This window comes from Myotis lucifugus, unplaced genomic scaffold (assembly GCF_000147115.1).
Source record: "Myotis lucifugus unplaced genomic scaffold, Myoluc2.0 scaffold_926, whole genome shotgun sequence".
Classification (NCBI taxonomy): Eukaryota; Metazoa; Chordata; class Mammalia; order Chiroptera; family Vespertilionidae; genus Myotis; species Myotis lucifugus.
Window position 1 is genome coordinate 121,132 of NW_005871974.1, and position 19,901 is coordinate 141,032.

The 19,901-nt window shown below is 45.9% G+C and overlaps 1 protein-coding gene across 1 annotated transcript; it reads right to left on the reverse strand.

Moving 5' to 3' along the window:
* Window positions 1-1,429: 1,429 nt before the first annotated feature.
* On the reverse strand, window positions 1,430-19,503 carry SIAE (sialic acid acetylesterase). Its single transcript, XM_014448803.2, has 7 exons — window positions 19,395-19,503; window positions 17,933-18,110; window positions 16,207-16,316; window positions 15,511-15,644; window positions 7,134-7,291; window positions 4,407-4,602; window positions 1,430-2,896 (listed from the first exon to the last, which is right to left on the reverse strand). Exons 2-7 carry the CDS (start codon window positions 18,079-18,081, stop codon window positions 2,657-2,659), a joined length of 987 nt encoding a protein of 328 aa, XP_014304289.1. The 5' UTR covers window positions 18,082-18,110; window positions 19,395-19,503; the 3' UTR covers window positions 1,430-2,656.
* Between the last annotated feature and the right edge of the window lie 398 nt (window positions 19,504-19,901).

The following is a 19,901-nucleotide window of genomic DNA, read 5'->3' on the forward strand; positions in this document are numbered from 1 at the left end:
GTTTGCAAGTAACAATTATCACAGTATTAGTGATACTGTGGAAAATTACAAAAAAATTGGTTGTCCACTAATGGGGAATTACTTAAAGAATGGGGCTCCCATCCCTGGCCATTGTGGTTCAGTTGGTTGAAAGTCATCCTATGCACCGAAAGGTCGCAGGTTCGATTCCCAGTCAGGGCACATACCCAGGTTGTGGGTTCAGTCCCCAGTTGGGGTGCATGCAGGAGGCAACCGATAGATGTTTCTCTCAAAAAAATCAACATTTTTTTAAAATGGGATTTCCACAAAATGTCACAATCTATATTCAATTTACATAGGAAAATTATTTTGTTAGAATAAGTAAAAAACATTAAAAATAATATCCAATTAGTGTGTAAAATATGACTCAAACAAATCAAGTGACTTTTCACCACAATATTAGTGTTTCTCTCCAAATGATGAATTTTGGGGTAATTTTTACTTATACTTTTTATTAGCGCCCAAATCATCTACAGTTGATTATAAATTTCATTTTTCAAACAGTAAAATGTTATTTCATTTGAGAAATAACCTGAGTTCCCATGGAATTTTTTAAATTTCCAACAAAAATAAATTTTATATGACTTCATTAACATATCCACTTCCTAATCCTCATTTTTCAAACTGTGTGCTGTAGGTGTTTGGGGATGAAAGGAACCTGAGCTTAACTATCTAGTTTATAAAGTAAAGTTACAGTAAGCTAAGGTTAATTTTTTTTTAATTTTATTTTAAAAAAATATATTTTACTGATTTTTTTACAGAGAGGAAGGGAGAGGGATAGACAGAAACATTGATGAGAGAGAAACATCGATCAGCTGCCTCCTGCACACCCCCTATTGGGGATGTGTCTGCAGCCAAGGTACATGCCCTTGACTAGAATTGAACCTGGGACCCTTCAGTCCACAGGCTGACGCTCTATCCACTGAGCCAAAACCATCAGGGCAAAGGTTAATTTATTATTGAAGAAGAATATTTTATGTTAATTTAGAGCAGCCTACGTGTGCAGTGTTCATAAAGTCTACAGTAGTGCACATAATGTCCTAGGGCAGGCCTTCACATTCACTCACCACTTACTTCACTGACACCTGGAGCAACTCCAGTCCTGCAAGCTCCTTTCAAGGTAAATGCCCTGGACAGATGTACCATTTTTTATCTTTTATACCATTTTGTCACTGTACCTCTCATATGTTTAAGTACACAAATACCACTGTGTTGAAACTGCCTACAGTAGTACAGTAACATGCTGTATGGGCTTGTAGCCCAGGAGCAGTAGGTTACACCATCTAGGTCGGTATAAGTACACTCATGTTCACATGACAAAGTGGCCTAATGAGGCATTTCTCACCCTGTATCCCTTCAAACAATGTGTGACTTACACTTTCATTTCTAACTTCTAATAGACAACATACAATTGTCAAGAGCCGTGAGCTGTTTTTAATCAACCAATAAATAGCATTGATTCTTAACAGTACACACAAGAGCCCTCTTTCACATTTGTCCCATGGGATTATTTTTCTAAATACTTATCAAGTAGCTTCACTTCCAGCCTCACTTTTTTCTTCCATCTGGATTATCGTTTTTATAGTTAAAACTCGTACCTTTAAAGAGCCAACATGTATTTTTTCTTTGTTACTCCTCACTGGAGGATATTTTTTCCATTGATTTTAGAGCGAGTGAAAGGGAGGTGGGAGGGAGAGAGAGGAGAGAAACATCCATGTGAGAACCACATTAATTGGCTGCCTCCCACACAAGCCCCAATCGGGGCGGGGAACCTGGAACCCAGGTATGTGCCCTTGACCAGGATCGAACCCATGACCCTTGGGTTCGTGGGCAGATGCTGGCCAGGGCCTGAGATTTATAATGATCTCTAATGACCTGCTTGCTCCTCAGTGACCTCCAATGTCACATCTTTCTAAGCTGGTGATCCCCAGGACCTGTTACTGGCAGCCTGAGCATCGTCTCTACCACACTTCATTCACCTTTCTCTTCATTCCTAAGGCTGGCCTCAGCACCTCCCCAAATGCCTACACATGGTTCTGCTTTGTTAGCTTTCACCATCCACATTATCATTATTGGTACTGAAAGAGCAGAACTGTATTTGGCTTAGAGGGAAACATCTAACACCTTGTCCTCTTACACCCAGAACTGAGGAAACGAGGGTTGGAAGAAACTTCAAGGCCATGTGGGCCAGCTAGATGTTTCACTCCCAGTTATGAGAAGTAAATGACATTGAGGTTCAATTTGCTTGTAGGTTGGCATGAGTCCAATACAGGCACAGCCCAACTAGAGGACAAAAGGCAGGCATTTCATTGTTCACCAGCCCTGGCTCCTCTCATAATACAGGCTGGCTGGGAACGCTCCAATGAAGTTTTTCTGTTAATTGCCTTTAAAAGCAACAGTTGTCATCATTTAAACTCCTAAATGCCCAAATCTAATTTTTAAAACATGCAATACCTGACTATTTAGTCATGGCACTGACCTCTTTTCCCTTAGATTGTCAAATTAAAAAAAAAAAAAATCACCCAACAGCCAACACAATAATAGCTATTGGTGTGAATGAATCAAAATTAAATCTACTTTTTTGTTGTCATTTACTTATGTCTAAGATCTGATCCTACTGCACTAAATCATCGCAGCCTTACTGTGATGTCCAGGCATCTGGTTTGCAATTAAAAGCAATGAAGGGAGGGGCTGGCAGGGAACTCTTGGGGTCGTATAGGGGACACCGTTTATATTCGCAAGGCCAAGTGGCCCAGGCATAGCGGAGAGCGGCCACGGCGCCAGGACAAGAACTGATATTCAGGGCCAGGGTCTGGGTGGAGGAAGTGTTCACGGGAGCTGGAAGCCACTTGCACTGATGGTCACCACAACACGAGATCTAATGAGAGAGTCATAAATAGGAAGAGTCAGGTCAGGTAGAAGGATGCTCCTCGAGGCTGGGAACTGCTCTTTGAGACAGACTGTAGGGAGAGAAAGCCACTTTGGGCCAAGGACCCACTTTCTACAGCGACCAGAGCAAATCTGAGTCAGTCTGGTCACTACAGCCACCGGTTGACAATAAATGTTCATGTGATGAAATAAATAACTCAACCAACAAAGCATAAACTACGGGGGGAGATGGGGAAGCACCATCACATCCAGCATTTGGGGAAGGCTCCCCGAACATCCTTGCGGTCACCCTCCTGACAAGTGGTAAAGCTGCTGCTCCCTGTGGCCCTGCCACGGAGCTGAGGAACGAGGGAAGGGCACAAAGGAACTTTGGATAACGAGGCCTTAACTCAGCAATCCCGGGAAGGGAAGATAAATGATCCAGTGCCCAAGCTTACATTCTGACTGCAACTGTGATTCTGGGTCCAGATGATGGACGGACTGCCAGATACTGATGAAAGTGGAGACAGAATGCAGAAGCCCCCTGGGAGCTAGAATTCCCCTAACACCCAGAGCCCAGAAGCTAAGTGGCATGAGCACTGACCAAGCACCGGGTTCCAGAGAAGCTGCCCTGGATAAACGCCTGTGTGACTAAAGTTGGTTTAAATACTCTTTCCTCTCCTCCGGTGCCCTCTTTCCAGATGCCCCCAACCCTAGCAATGGCCTCTTGCTTCCCAGACACTCATGTAAATGTTCCATCTACAGAAGAACCTCTTCAATCAACAGCCCCAGCACCACTGTGGGATGATCTTTAGAAGAAAAGTACTTTCATTATAGAAATTCACACCAAGCTCCAAATCACCAGGTTTAAGCCTCTTATAGGAGACACTAAACTCAAAAGGATATCAGAATTTAGGATGAAAGAGACATCTAAGGATGAGGGGAATATTCTGGAGCAAGGATCCTTTCAACAGGCAACCTGCAAATAAAGCTGCAGGGCCTGCCCAGAACAGAGATGGCTGCTTTGGAGGGAAAATACAAAAGGAGTATCATTTAAATATGGACTCGTTTTCCCTTCCTTGATTGTCCTATCAAAACTGCCTCTAAGCCAGCGACTGTCTACCGGTGTGCCGCATGAATTCTTAAAGCATGCCACACTGACTATTAGTCAGGGCACTGACCACTTTTCGCTTGTCAAATGCGGAAATGACAACGGCCAACACAATAGCCATGTGGTGTGAATGAATCAAAATCAGACCTATTTTTTGGTCAGACTGGGAAGAAAAGAAGGATTTTAGTAATTAGCTGAGGTGTGCCATGAGATGAAAAGGGTTGAAAATCGCCGCTCAAGGCAAATAATTAAGGGCTGTTTATTTGCCCCTCTTAGATAAACTCAGCCCCCCACCAAGCAAGCCCTGCCTCGCAGTTACGTTAAATTGAAGAGGTGGGCCTCACCGGGAGGAAATCCTGATACTGAATCCCCATTCAGGAGGAACCCCCATTGTTTCTGCTGTTCTCACCTCAAATATCTCGTGGTCCTGCCTCTGCACCTCAATGTGCTGGGAGTACGTGAGGCTGAGCAGCCCCTTGTTGGCCAGGAGCTCTATCTTCTCAGGCAGTGGTCCCTGGAAGGTCACCTTCTTCTCCCCATAAGCCACAGCTCGGGCCCCCAGGTGCAGCCGGTAGGCCACGGTCTGCTTATCTCGAGGGTGGATGCTGCAGGACAAAACACAAGTACTGAACTTTGGGTTTGAGCTCAATAATAACCAGATTTTTAAAAAATGTACTTTTAGCCGAAACCGGTTTGGCTCAGTGGATAGAGCGTCGGCCTTCGGACTGAAGGGTCCCAGGTTCGATTCCGGTCAAGGGCATGTGCCTTGGTTGCGGGCACATCCCCAGTGGGAGATGTGCAGGAGGCAGCTGATCGATGTTTCTCTCTCATTGATGTTTCTAACTCTCTCTCTCTCTCTCTCCCTTCCTCTCTGTGAAAAATCAATAAAATATATTTTTTAAAAAAATAAATTTAAAAAATGTACTTTTATTAATTTCAGAGAGGAAGGGAGAGGGAGAGAGAAACATCAATGAGAGAGAATCATCGATTGGCTGCCTCCTGCATGCCCCCTACTGGGGATCAAGCCCACAACCCAGGCATGTGCCCTTGACCGGGATTGAACCCGGGACCCCGAAGGCTGACACTCCATCCACTGAGCCAAACCAGCTAGGGCAATAACCAGGTTTTTTAAAAAGGAAATAATATACAAACACCCCCAGAAGGTGAGAATAAAGTTGGCTGAGTCTAATAGCCAGTGGCTGGTCAGCTTAAGAGAAATGGTGAGTGGTAATCACAGCTGGGGCTCTGGGCCGTCTATGGGCTGGAAACCTTGAATAATAGATGACTTGGAAGGAAGAAATAAAAGGAGGGAAAGAAGGAGGGAGGGAGGGAGGGAGAGAGGTAGGAAGGGAAGGGTGGAGAAAGCGAGGGAGGGAGGGAAGGTACTAGAACTAACCAAGGAGAGCTAACTCATAAGACTATTCCAAACAACAGAGCCTGTGTTTCATCTGAACCATCTATTCATTACTTGGTCCCCTCCAGGGTTTATCTGTTCATTCAATAATTATTCATTCATTATGGATTAGAAAACTGTGGTACATCTACACGATGGAATACTATGCTGCTGTAAAAAAGAAGGAACTCTTACCATTTGCAACAGCATGGATGGAACTGGAGAGCATTATGCTAAGTGAAATAAGCCAGTCAATGAAAGAAAAATACCACATGATCTCACTCATTCATGGATAATAGAGACCATTACAAACTTTTGAACAATAATAGATACAGAGGCAGAGCTGCCTCAAACTGATTGTCAAACTGCAGTGGGAAGGCCAGAGAGGGTTGGGGGGCAGAAGGGAGGGGAGTAAGAGATCAACCAAAGGACTTGTATGCATCCATATAACCATAACTAATGGACATAAGACACTGGGGGGTAAGGGAGGGCAGGGATTATCAAGGGCGGGGGGTGGGGGAAGGACACATATGTAATACCCTTTGCAATACTTATTATAATATTTTTTTTTAAAAAAGAATAAAAAAAAACAAAAAAACAAAACAAAAAAAAAGGTCCCAAACTAAAAAAAAAAATAAATAAATAAAAAAATAATTATTCATTCATTAAAAAATAAACAAATACTAGTTCAAGCTCCTAAGATAATCCAGACACTGTGCGTTGGGCTGCACTGAAACCCCCTTGTATCCTGTGCTAGCTAGCATGTGGTGGTCATCGGGACCACTCCCAAACACTCCACTGCTCCTCCTCTGAGGCCGTGGCAGAATCACGCTTCCCTCTCCCTGAAGCTGGGCATGGCCACGCGACTGCGGGTGGACAATTTAACGTGGGCAGCAGGGTCTTGTGTTGCTTCCAGGGAGAGCACTCAATTGCCAGTGTGGGACTTTAAGGTGACCGTGGAGGGACAGATCGACGCGGGGCCTCTGTTTCTCTGGATCTGTGGACGACCACGATGGCAAAGCCTCTCTGCTGACCTCTGGACATGGAGCGTGAACAAGAAATACATTTTTGTTGCATCAAAGCACTGAGATGTTGAGGGTTCTTTTTTTAATTATTACTACAGCACATCCCAGTGTAAATGACTCTAGAGCAGTGGTTCTCAACCTTCCTAATGCTGCAGCGACCCTTTAATACAGTTCCTCATGTTGTGGTGACCCCCAATTTCATTGTTACAAATTGAACATAATTAAAGCATAGTTGCCGAAACCGGTTTGGCTCAGTGGATAGAGCGTCGGCCTGCAGACTGAAGGGTCCCGGGTTCGATTCCGGTCAAGGGCATATACCTGGGTTGCGGGCACATCCCCAGTGGGAGATGTGCAGGAGGCAGCTGATCGATGTTTCTCTCTCATCGATGTTTCTAACTCTCTATCTCTCTCCCTTCCTCTCTGTAAAAAATCAATAAAATATATTTAAAAAAAAAAATTAAAGCATAGTGATTAATCACAAAAACAATATGTAATTATATATGTGTTTTCCGATGGTCTTAGGCGACCCCTGTGAAAGGGTCGTTCGACCCCCAAAGGGGTCGCGACCCACAGGTTGAGAACCGCTGCTCTAGAGACTGCTTCTAGGGTCCAATCCTGAGGCCATCTACTCTCTCTCCTCTCACAAGTGAACATCACAGTGAAGGCCACAGATAAGGAACGTATGATTATTCAAACAAAGCCCAAGAGGCACCCATACCTGCCGAAAGGCGAGGTCCTGTCACCGAGGTCCATAGCTACAGCCATGAAAGTGTTGGGCATCCTTTGGTTGGGGACATAGCCAACGTCTGCTGTTTGATGCCAACGGATCTGGGGAAATCGATCATCTGAGTCTTCATTAGACAAAACTGCAGACAACTGGGAAGCAGAGAGATGGCTGCGTCAGAATTTTATTGCAGCAGAATCCTACACCGGAGTCTTTTCGCAAGCAAACCCTGGTTCTGCTTCATTCATTTGTTCAGAAGTTCACTCAACAAGTATCTCCTGAGCTTCTCACTGTTGTGGCAGAATCCTTCATCCCACCTGCCACAGTGTAACTCGGCCACTGCTCTCACCACGATGCGGAGTCGATGTCTCCTCCCGTGGAATCTAGGCTACGTGTGTGATGTTCTCTGACCAATGGAATGCTCAGAAATGATGTTGGGCAGCTTTCAAGTTTTTGCCTCAGGAGCCCCTGCCTTCTGCTTTCATTCTCCTCGGACCCTGAGATGGCCGGTAAAAAAAAAAAAGTCTAGCTGCCCTGCTGGAGGAGTGATGTAGAGAGAGGGGCCTTGGACACTGGAAGATCATGAAGGAGATAGGCATTTTGCCCCAGCAATCCCAGCAGAGGGGCCAGTGATGTGGATTCTAGATCCTTACGTTCAAACTGCAGCCACAGAGCTCGCCCGCCGATGTCACATGGAGCAGAGGGGTGCCATCCCACTGAGACCGCCTGGCCAGCCCATGGAGGCCTGAGCGGAACCAATGGCTGATGTTTTAAGACACTGTGTTTTGGGGTCGTTTGTTGCAAAGCAGTAGGTGATGGACACACCTGCGTACAACATAGGGCTAGGCAGTGTTTGTAGGAAAGCAAAGAGGGACCTGTCTTTGAGCATGTGGACAAATTGCATCAAAGGTCCCAATTATTTTTTTAAAATATTTTTTATTTTTTTAGAGAGAGAAAGGGAGGAGGAGAGACAAAGAGAGAGAAACATCCATGTGAGAGAGGTACACTGATTGGTTGCACAACCCTGGCCCTTGTCAGGGTGTGCCTGCAACACTGGTACGTGCCCTTGATAGGAATCGAACCGTGGACCCTTCGGTCTGCAGGCTGATAGGCTATCCACTGAGCCAAACCAGCTAGGGCTAAGGTCCCAATTCTTTACACCTTCCTATATCCACACCCTCTTGTCATATGGCTCTATGGCTTCTCCTATTAAGAGGAAAAGTGCATTTCCCCACCACCTGATTCTGAGCTCAGCCACGTCGTTTGCTCTGGCCAATCGATGAAACAGAAGTTACGGTGTGTCCAGTCCTAGCCTCGCCTCAAGAGACCTAGCATGGGAGAACCAAGATGGCGGCATAGGTAAACACCGGAGACTGCTGCCGCAAACAACCACTTCAAAAATACAACTAAAAGACGGAACAGACATCACCCAGAACCACAGGAATGCTGGCTGAGGAGAGACTCTTCAACTAGAAGGAAAGAGAACAGCAAACCGAGGCTCAGAGGAGGCGCAGTGTGGAAAATACAAAGGTACCGAGGTGCGCGCGCAAAGCGGGCTGGTGGCTGAGGGCGCGGTTGTCGTTTTCAGTCAGGAGGGAGTCTCAGACTCTGGGCTCCAGATCCGGGCGAGTCTCTAGGGACCCAGACTCAAACGGGAGAAGCGGGATTGGCTGGCATCAGTTGGAACCTGAGGGCAGCTTTCTCTCCGAGGTTTGCAGCAGCTGCCGGGGTTCTGAGAAGCAGAGCCTCTGGGAACGGGACTGAGAGCGGCCATAACTGCTCCCTCCGCCCGCCCTGTTGGACCTGCCCCGCCCAAGCCCTGCACAGAGCCATTTGCCGGATCGCCTCAGGCAAAGGCTAGATTAGCACCTCCCCAGAGGACAGAAGTTTTCCACACAGCTGATTCTCACAGCCAGTCAGCCTGGTGGTCAAATCTCTCAGTATTAACTAAAAAAATCAAGGCTTAACTAGAACAAGACTGCGCACAAAGACCACAAGGGGGTGCACCAAGAAAGCATAAAAAATGCGGAGACAAAAAAACATGACAGAAATGGAGGATATGGAGCTAAAAAACGCAATTTTGAGGGCTTGCAATAAACTTGTGGAGAGCCTCACAAAAACTAATGAGACCCTCGATGCTACGATAAAGAAACTAGAAATTAAGCATACATGGACTGAAATAAAGAATATTATACCCAATAGCAGACCAGAGGAGCGCAAGAATCAAGCCAAAGATTTGAAATTCGAAGAAGCAAAAAACACCCAACCGGAAAAGCAAAATGAAAAAAGAATCTGAAAATACGAAGATAGTGTAAGGAGCCTCTGGGACAGCTTCAAGCGCACTAATATCAGAATTATTGGGGTGCCAGAAGATGAGAGACAGCAAGATATTGAAAACCTATTTGAAGAAATAATGGCAGAAAACTTCCCCCACCTGGTGAAAGAAATGGACTTACAGGTCCAAGAAGCGCAGAGAACCCCAAACAAAAGGAATCCAAAGAGTACCACACCAAGACACATCATAATTAAAATGCCAAGAGCAAAAGACAAAGAGAGAATCTTAAAAGCAGCAAGAGAAAGAGACTCAATTACCTACAAGGGAATACCCATACGACTGTCAGCTGATTTCTCAACAGAAACTTTGCAGGCCAGAAGGGAATGGCAAGAAATATTCAAAGTGCTGAATACCAAGAACCTACAACCAAGATTACTTTATCCAGCAAAGCTATCATTCAGAATTGAAGGTCAGATAAAGAGCTTCACAGATAAGGAAAAGCTAAAGGAGTTCATCACCACTAAACCAGTATTATACGAAATGCTGAAAGGTATCCTTTAAGAAGAGGAAGAAGAAAAAGGTAAAGATACAAATTGTGAACAACAAACATGCATCTATCAACAAGTGAATCTAAGAATCAAGTGAATAAATAATCTGATGTACAGAATGAACTGGTGATTATAATGAATCAGGGACATAGAAAGGGAATGGACAGACTATTCTTGGGGGGGAAAGGGGAATGGGAGATGCGGGAAGAGATTGGACAAAAATCGTGCACCTATGGATGAGGACAGTGGGTGGGGAGTGAGGGCGGAGGGTGGGGCGGGAACTGGGAGGAGGGGAGGTATTGGGGGGGGGGGAAGAGGAACAAATGTAATCTGAACAATAAAGATTTAATTAAAAAAAAAAAAAGAGACCTAGCATGGTTCCACTCACTCTTTTGCATCTCTGCCAGCGCCATGAGAATGGCATACCCGGGCTAGCCCGCTGCTCTCAAAAGGAGGCTGACGGCTGTGGGACAGAGCGGCCTCATCTCAGCCAACCAGCCAAGCCTGGCCTGCAGCAGAGCCCCCAGCAGACCCACCGAGACAGGAAAGTGCCCAGTGGGGCTCAGCCAACGTCAATCAACCCCCAGCCACTCCAGTACGTGAGCCATAATCATCAATGCTATTTTAAGTCATGGATTCTGTATGCATAGCTGAGTACACAGCATTTGCTTTCATCTAGATTAAAAGTGGATCGATTCCTATTCTTGCAAAGGGCAGAAGCTCCAGAAAAGTTACTACAATGCACGTGGTCCCGCTATTCCTTCCTTCTCTGATGCTTGTATCACCCTGTCCTCTGCTTTAGATAGAGCCTTATGCTTAGCCTTAGTTCCAGCCAACTCGAGGCATCCACCTCTTATCTCTCTTTATAAGCCATGACCTAACAGTAGGCCAAGCTGGACATTGGAAAACAGCCCGGGTGAGCAACCACATGGCCATTGTAAATGCCTGTCCCCATCAGAGGAGCTGCATTAGGAACAGACTGTTTCTCCCAGGCTCGTTACTCACATGGCCCAGGAAACTCCCGAGACCATCCCTACAGATGTGGCCGCACTCTGAATAGAGGGCATTTCCTGCCCCTGGAGTTGTTCCAGAAAGAGTAGGAGGTCATCAGGAAAACACTGGAGAGGCTGCAACCGTAGCAGAAGGGATATGGGATGAAGGGCATGGGGACAAAAAGGGGCCACATACTAACCCGGCCAGCTCAGGAAGGCCTGCATGGCGGCCTTACACACTCAGAGGCTTAGAGTAACCACACAGATGGTCTGAACATAAAACTTCCCAACTAAAAGCGCGTCACGGCGGGTAGTCCAGTCCCAGGCCTGTAGCTCCCTTGACAAAGGTCAGTCTTTACCTGAGGTGGGCCTGTCCACTGTCTTTCTGCATCTAAGATAACAGACCTTTGAAATGTCAGCGTAATCTCCTTGTCCAGACCCCTTACGGCACACCTACCGCACCAGGCAGGACACCACGGAACCCCTCACTGTCTCTTGTTCTCCACGTGCCGCCTCCATGTACACGTTAGTTAACTATCCTGCACCCACCCATGTAAAAGAAGCGTCTTTCCATTTTACTCTTTACCCAGTCCTAGAGCTTTCCCCGCTTTGCTTTCTCCCACCGCCTTATCCTGCCACTAACGAATTTCATGTAACTCCCTTCCATCTGCTTTGATTCCAATACAGTGGGGCCTTGACTTACGAGTTTAATTCGTTCCGTGACAGAGCTCGTAACTCAAATTACTTGTATGTCAAATCAAAAAGTGAACGAGTGAGCCGAAACCAGTTTGGCTCAGTGGATAGAGCGTCAGCCTGCGGACTGAAAGGTCCCAGGTTCGATTCCGGTCAAGGGCATGTACCTGGGTTGCGGGCACATCCCCGGTAGGAGATGTGCAGGAGGCGACTGATCGTTGTTTCTCTCTCATCGATGTTTCTAGCTCTCTATCTCTCTCCCTTCCTCTCTGTAAAAAATCAATAAAATATATATTTTTTTTTTAAAAGTGAACGAGTGAGACACGTGATGCTGGGCTGATGTTGTGGCTGAACATTTCTTATATGGACAGTATGATGTGGGATGTAGGTGATATTTCCAATTCTCTTATTAAAATCTCTTATGCAAATTGGCTTTAATCGATGAAATGATAAAAGGTAGTGGAGCTTCATAATAATGGAATGTCATGAAAACTAGAAAACTGGATTAAAAGATCCATGAGTCACCCCACTTCTTCCCACAAGACACCCAGAAGACTGAAGGTGGAACCATATTCACCCGTCAGTGCCGGGATGGGAATCGCGCTAACAAAGCTACCAGAAAGGTCTAGGGCAGCGGTTCTCAACCTGTGGGTCAAGAGCCCTTTGGCGGTCGAACGACCCTTTCACAGGTGTCGCCTAAGACCATCCTGCATATCAGATATTTACATTACGATTCATAACAGTAGCAACATTACAGAAAATAATTTTATGGCTTGGTCACAACATGAGGAACTGTATTTGAAGGGCCAGAAGGTTGAGAACCACTGCTCTAGGGTAAGTACCAGCGTGCCGCACAACAGGGAGAAATGCCAACAACAGTCACTCATGCCAAGGAAGTTTCTCAAAATGGCAGTTTTGCCGAGAATTCCTGCAGCAATTCTCCACTCCCATTTCATTGATTGCACTAGTACATACTGGCCACATGGGGGCACCAGCACACTCCACAACCAAATGGTTTTTCCTAAGGATACAGCGGGGTGCTGTTCAGCCTCCTATGGTGATTAGTAGAAATGCTGCTGCTTCTGAAGGCATGTAATAGCCAAAGAATAGAAAGGTGGCCACATCCAGAGGGCTTTACAAATAACATACTGCACTTTGCAGTCTGTTCCACTCCAAACCCCTTCTAAGAAAGCGTCACAGGGACTCCTGCCCCCACCATGCTTCAGGTCACCTCTCCATGAATAATCTCTGACACATGCGTCTGGCCCTGGTCTATCTACTGAGCTTGAGTCCTGCATCGCTAACTGTGCTCCAGTTCCTGCAACCATCACTTCAAACCCAGCATTCATCTTTTCTTACAGACCACTGTCCCTCCAGATTTTCTGGCCTCTCTCATTAATAAAAACAAACACTGCCCAGCCGGCGTGGCTCAGTGGTCGAGGCGTTGACCTATGAACCAGGAGGTCACGGTTCGATTCCTGGTCAGGGTATATGCCCCAGTTGCGGTCTCAATCCTCAGTGTGGGGTGTGCAGGAGGAAGCCAATCAATGATTCTCTCTCATCACTGATGTTTCTATCTCTCTCTCCCTCTTCCTTCCTCTCTGAAATCAATAAAAATAATAAACAAAAGCAAACACTAACTTTATCTGACATGTGCCAAGCTTTACATGGATTAACTCACTAACACTTAAAATAACAAAGAAGTTTGATATCTTGTTCAAAATCGCATAGCTAAAGAAGTGCCGGACCTGGGATCGGAATCCAGGCAGGCTGGCTTCCATCTGAAGGCAGCTGTGATCCGGTATCTCCCTTTGAAGGCAGACGTTGATAGTCTCGGTATTCCACATGTGACCAACATATTTTTGTTGATGACATCAAGCTAAGCCCAGAGGCTAAGGGGATTCAACTAAACTGGAAGGCCTCGGTGCCAGGACAAGGCCTCCGGTTCGTGCTGTTTCCAGCACCTCGCACAGTTCAGAGCACACTGCAAGCATTCAGCACACACTTCTGGGCTGAGCTGGCTGAAGTCACATTTAAATCAGCAAGTACACAGGCTAAGAGACCAAAAAAAGTACCTCAAAACCCAAATGTAGTTCCACCAACAGTAACTCAGAACTGTGACAGGAGTTGCTATTTTGATAATAATGAGCAGAATAATCTTGTTTCAAAGTCAAAATAAATGTAAGAAAGAAAATGATTGTAAAGTAGTTATAAGTGCAAAGAGTGTCTATAAAAATCTTTATCCAAAAAAAGTATGGTGAAGTAGGACGAGGTAGAGGAGATGGGTGGCTGGTGGGAAGGGAAACTGTGGCCATCCAGAGGCAGCTGTCGGGGAGTATTCTGTCCAGCTCAGATGTTAACGCCCATTCCCTCACTACGTCGTGAGTTGGATCTTGGTTTTAGAACATTTTACTTGTTTAATTTCCTGTGTTCCAGCAAAGTCAGAACTACCACCTTACTCAAACTTCGGTAAGTCACAGAGGCTTCCTAAGTGACACCCAGGGCGAGAGCTGCAGGGTAAGTAAAAGTTCGCTGGGAAAGTGTGGGAGAGAGAGATTATTTCAGGCAAAGAGCATGTGCCATGGGCTGGGAGTGAGAGAACGAGGTCCCTTCTAAGGAGTGGCAGGGATAACACCAAGTTAGGGAGGGTATGGGGAAGGGAACGTTCTCACACATCGTTGTGAAGGGTATACAGTCATACCCACTCATAAATGTCTACAGGGAACTCTGGGAACATGTTTAGAGCCTTAAAAAGTATTCAATTTAACCTAGCAGTTTCATTCCTGGGAATTTATCTTATGGAAAAAATTAAGCATGCGTGTGAGGATTTAGCTGCAAGGAACAGAAACATGCTGCTGCTTATAAAAGCAAAACATTTAAAGCAGCCTCAGTGCCCATTTATCAAGGCCCAGTTAAATAAATTATAATATAACCATCTTTCAGAGTACTCTGTAATCATTATAAATTGTGCCCAAGTCCTGACCGGTTTGGCTCAGTGGATAGAGCGTCGGCCTGCGGACCGAAGGGGCCCAGGTTCGATTCCAGTCAAGGGCATGTACCTTGGTTGCGGGCACATCCCCACTGGGGGGTGTGCAGGAGGCAGCTGATCGATGTTTCTCTCTCATTGATGTTTCTAACTCTCTATTCCTCTCCCTTCCTCTCGGTAAAAAAATCAATAAAATATGTATTTTTTTTAAAATGTGCCCAAGATTAGTATTTATTGGCTCAGTGGTTGAGCATTGACCTATGAACCAGGAGGTCATGGTTCGATTCCCAGTTGGGACATATGCCCAGGTTGCGGGCTTGATCCCCAGGGTGGGGTATGCGGGAGGCAGCTGATCGATGATTCTCTCTCATCAATGTCTCTCTCTCTCTCTCTCTCTCTCTCTCTCTCTCTCTTTCCCTCTCCCTTCCTCTCTGAAATCAATAAAAATATTTTTAAAATAAATAAATAGGTATAATAAATAAAATCTATTAGCATGAAAAATGTTCACAATATAACATTATGAGAAAGAAAAAGCAAGATATGGTACACTATTGTAGTATGGATCCTATTTCACAAATAATGAGCAGAAAAGTCTGCTTATTTCTGGATGGTGGAATTATAAATGTTTTTTAGCTTATCTTTTTCATATTTCTTTAATAAACATGCAGTACTTTTTTAATAGGAAGACATATTAGTTACTTCTTCACTTTTTAAAAGACTCACTTGTCCCCGCAGTGAACAGAGATGAATTAAGCCATACATTCAGTCCCTGACCAGCGGCTATGAGGGTGAAAGAAGAATATGGATTCCAGGAAGGAGATCTCAGTGGCACATCCCCACGGCAAGGTCCGTAGACCCTCCTCCCCTCCACACACACCTGCACAAATCCAAACGGGAAGAGGCGCTCCGTCTGCCCCTCAGAGCCGAGGTGGAAGGTCTGGCGCCAGTCCTCAATGAGCGCGGGGAACGTGCAGTTGTACAGGTCCCTGTTCAAATCGATGTTGGCCTCCCCTGGAAACAGTCCAAGTGGTGAGAGAAGTTTGGGGTAGAAGCAGAAATGGCCACACAATGCTCCCCAACCTCTAGCCCTGCCTTAGGAAGTGGGCCTCCCTGCAGTCTCTCTGGACTGGCCTTGCTCGGGCCGACAGGGGCATCAGCAAACATGATACAAGCAGGCTTGAAAAGTGCTTCAGTTTGGGGGTCTGCTCTCTCGATACACCTAGAACCCTGAAACTGCTATGTAAACAGTAAAAATAAGTCTGAGCTAGCTTGCTGAAGGGTGGGGGGCCACATTGAGAGCCACGGGGCCCCAGCTGGTAGACAGCTCCCAGCCAACACATGGGAGAGAGGCCAATCTAAGTCACTCGGCCATCAACCTGCCAGGTGGTCAAAGACACATAAAGATCCCAGCGGAAATTAGCCAAAGCAGCCCAGACAGAAAAACGACCCTGCTAGACCACAGAATAGGGAGCTAAATAACATTGCTTTTGTTGCAAGTCGCTAAATTCTAGGATGGTTTGTTATGCAGCCAGGCTAACTGACACGGTGGAGAAATAGCAAATCGAACACTCACCCTGGTACCATATCACGCCTTTCAGAGTCATATTATGTAGTGGATGGATCATGGCGTTCCAGAGAACAGAGTGTTTACTGGGGCCACTTATAGAAGCCGGTGAAGTGAACCTGAAATCGATAAGGCACACAAGTGTCAGGAGAGAGCTAGTGATCGATCACATTATGATCGCTCACGTGGGTGCCTCTCCAGCTTTTACTTGGGGCAAATTTCTGATGACAGCAACACAGGATTACATTGAACCGCTCTGCCTCACATGGACACGTGTGAACAGTCTCTGAATTTCACCTCCAGGTTCTTCCCAGGATAAGGGTATCAGTCAGTTTTCCACGGGTTCAACGTGGGCCACCCCAGTTTCCAGATCAGGTCATTAAAGCCACGAAGAGAAGTGTTTTATTACGAGTCTCACACACAAGGCAATAGGTCTGTTTGACTAGTCCTCCATGAATAGACACTTAGATCGTTTCAAGCTTTTTGCTTTTGTAAGCAACGCCACAATTCTCTTTCCTATAGCTTCCTCATTGCATGCAGACAAGTATTTCCTTAAGATCAACTCCCAGATCGGAAACGGCTGGGTGAACGGACACATTTTTTTTAAAAGGCTTTCAACGTGTTCCTGAGTTTCTCTGTAGAATGCCTGTAGGAATGTACACCCACTCCCCCACACCCTTGGAACTGTCCCTTCCATGTCCTCAGAGATCTGGGAGGCCTGGCTTCAGATGCCTCCTGCTTTACTGCAGGCAATTCCTTCTGCTCCAAAATGGAATGTCTTCACACAGGCACACCTTTACCCAAGCGAAACCAGGAGCTCAAGTCCACCCTCTTCCCAGAGGCCTTCCCAGGACTGATGAGACGATGTCTGTGAAGGCCGTCCACGTATCGTTCATCTCTACGTTAGCAGGACGATCAAAATTTTATTAGCCCGTCCTCTGACCCAAAGCCCGCACCACGTGTCCTTCCTGATCTAGCTTTCCCTCAGTGTGCTTTCCTAATCACTACACTACATATTTCTTTGATTGCACGTCTACTTGTTCTTCCTGTTACGGTGTTTATTCTGCTAAGCAATACAGCACAGTGGTTAAGAGCAGACGCTAAGGCCAGCCTTGCCACTTACGCGTGTGTCCATGAGCAAGTTACTAAAGCTCTCTCCGACTTAGTATCTTTTTTTTAAAATATTTTTTTTATTGATTTCAGAGAGGAAGGGAGAGGGAGAGAGAGATAGAAACATCAATGATGAGAATCATTGATCGGCTGCCTCCTGCACGCCCCACACTGGGGACGGAGCTCGCAACCCAGGCATATGCCCTGACCGGGAATCAAATGGTGACCTCCTGGTTCATAGCTCGACGCTCAACCACTGAGCCACGCCGGCTGGGCTCCGACTTGGTATCTTTTTCCACGCTATGTTAACAGTATCTACATTTCAAGAGATTGTTGTATTAAATGAGTTACTATATATAAACTACTTACAACATTTTTCAGCATAAAGCTTTCAGTAAGTATTAGCTCTAATTATTATTAAGAAAAAGACTCATAATTGCTTGTGCTGTTCTCAGATGGCTGTGGTGGTGGTGACAGTGAAAATAATACCTTGCCTGTGCACGGAACAAGTTAATACATATTTGGACACTCAGCACGTACTTCACCCCTCAAAGGAGACCGCGATTCTCCTCTTTTATCTAATTTCCTGGCAGGCTTTCTCCCAGACTGCGGGATGCTTTCTTACCCTTCCTTAGGGATCCCGCAGGCTTTCAGCGACCTTCCAGATGACCAGGCTTCAATGGGGGTCCCGCCCCATGAAGAGGAGATCAGCCCCACGGGATACTGCAGCGTGTCGTACAGGTTGCGCCCAAAGAGCCAGCACACGGCCGACATGTACTCGAAACTCCCATGGCCTAAGTTTTCTGTTCAGAAGAAGAGAGTCAGGTAAAGAGTAGAGGGATACAGATGGGTCTAGGTGAGAAGAAGGGGTGTGGTCCATCCCTTGTGTTCCTTGCTAAGAATTTCCAAAAGTAGGAGAAGATTGAGAGGCCATGATCTCATTTGCAGAGAACCAAAGCTCCCTGGCCAGGCGAGTGGACCCCCCCACCAACCCATGCTCCCCTCTCACCTACAGGTTCCTGAGAACCTCGGAATACGATTAGTCCTCCTCAACAGGTGAGGGCAGAAAGGCCATCAGGCCCCTCAACCACCTTCTCTTCACCTCTACCTTTCCCTCGCCATTCGTCCCCACTTAGCTCCGTGGAAAGAAATGAGCAAGCAGGGAGCATGTCGGGAAGAAATGTGTCTTTTTTCTACCCCATTTTATAGCTAATGGTCATGAAGACATGGGCAGCAGATAAGGGATGCAACATCTGGCTAAAAGAGAAAGCAACAAAAACCAAAACTGGTGCTTAAATGTTCAGCATAGAAAGCTCAGGTGTCCATACAGCCCAGTCACTAACACACACGGGAGCGGGCAATCCCATGTGGGAAGAAAGCTGATGAAGAGGGGAACGGGCACACACACACTCACCTGACAGGGTCATTCAACCCAGAATTTCCTAAGGAACTGCTATGTCTAAGGCACTGGCTTGGCACCACTCAAGATCCCACTTCAATCCAGTTCTGGCACTCAAACAGCTGAGAGTGTCATAGTGGGGATTCAAGTCAATTAAAATTGACGGAGCACCTACTAGGTGCCAGGCACGTCCAGATGGTGGGAGTACAGTAAGTAACAAGAAAAGGATCTCTCCTCATAGGTCTTATATTCTACAAAATAAGACATCTATTCAGCTGAGTAAAATATAGGACAAAATATGGTTAAGTGCCTCCAGAGGTACTAACGTGTATTAAGGGGTTTTAAAAAGAATGAATATAAAATGAAAGGCAGATCATAAAAATCCTAATAAAGACTGGCCTCCCCCGGCGCTTCCACAATACTCTACCAGTGGTTCTCAACCTTCCTAATGCCACGACCCTTTCGTACAGTTCCTCATGTTGTGGTGACCCCCAACCATAAAATTATTTTCGTTGCTACTTCATAACTGTAATTTTGCTACTGTTATGGATCGTCATGTAAATATCTGATATGCAGGATGTATTTTCATTGTTCGCGACCCACAGGTTGAGAACCGCTGCATGCATAGTGTTTCCCTGACCCTACTGAACTATTCGCTTAATTCACCCTATTCAGTGTCTGGACCTACCAGAGAGTCAGTAGATGTTTGTGGGCTGGTGTTGGGTGGTTGTGGGTGGCTGGTATGAAGCTGGTTTCATTGATGAGCAGGTAGAGAGAAAAGGTAATGAAGAGGAGCAGGGAGAGCCCTGGCCAGGGTGGTTCAGTTGGTTGAGTGGTATCCCATGTACCAAAAGGTCACTGGTTTGATTCCCGGTCAGGGCACATGCCCGGATTGCAGGTTCCACCTCCGATTAGGGTGTGTATGGAGGCGATCAATCGATATTTCTATCTCACAGATTATTCTCTCTTTCCCTTTCCCTTCCTCTCTCCCTAAAATCAATAAAAACATATTTTTTTAAAAAAAGAGGGAGAGAGGTGGGAAGTCTGGAAGGATAGACAGAAGTTGAATAAGCAGAGCTGGCATTCTAGGCAAAAAAGACAATATATTAAAAGGCACAGGAAAATGTTTAAAGTGTTGGACTGGAGCATAGATTATAAAAGGAAGCTAAGAGTGGGGGGAGGGGAGTAAAGAAGA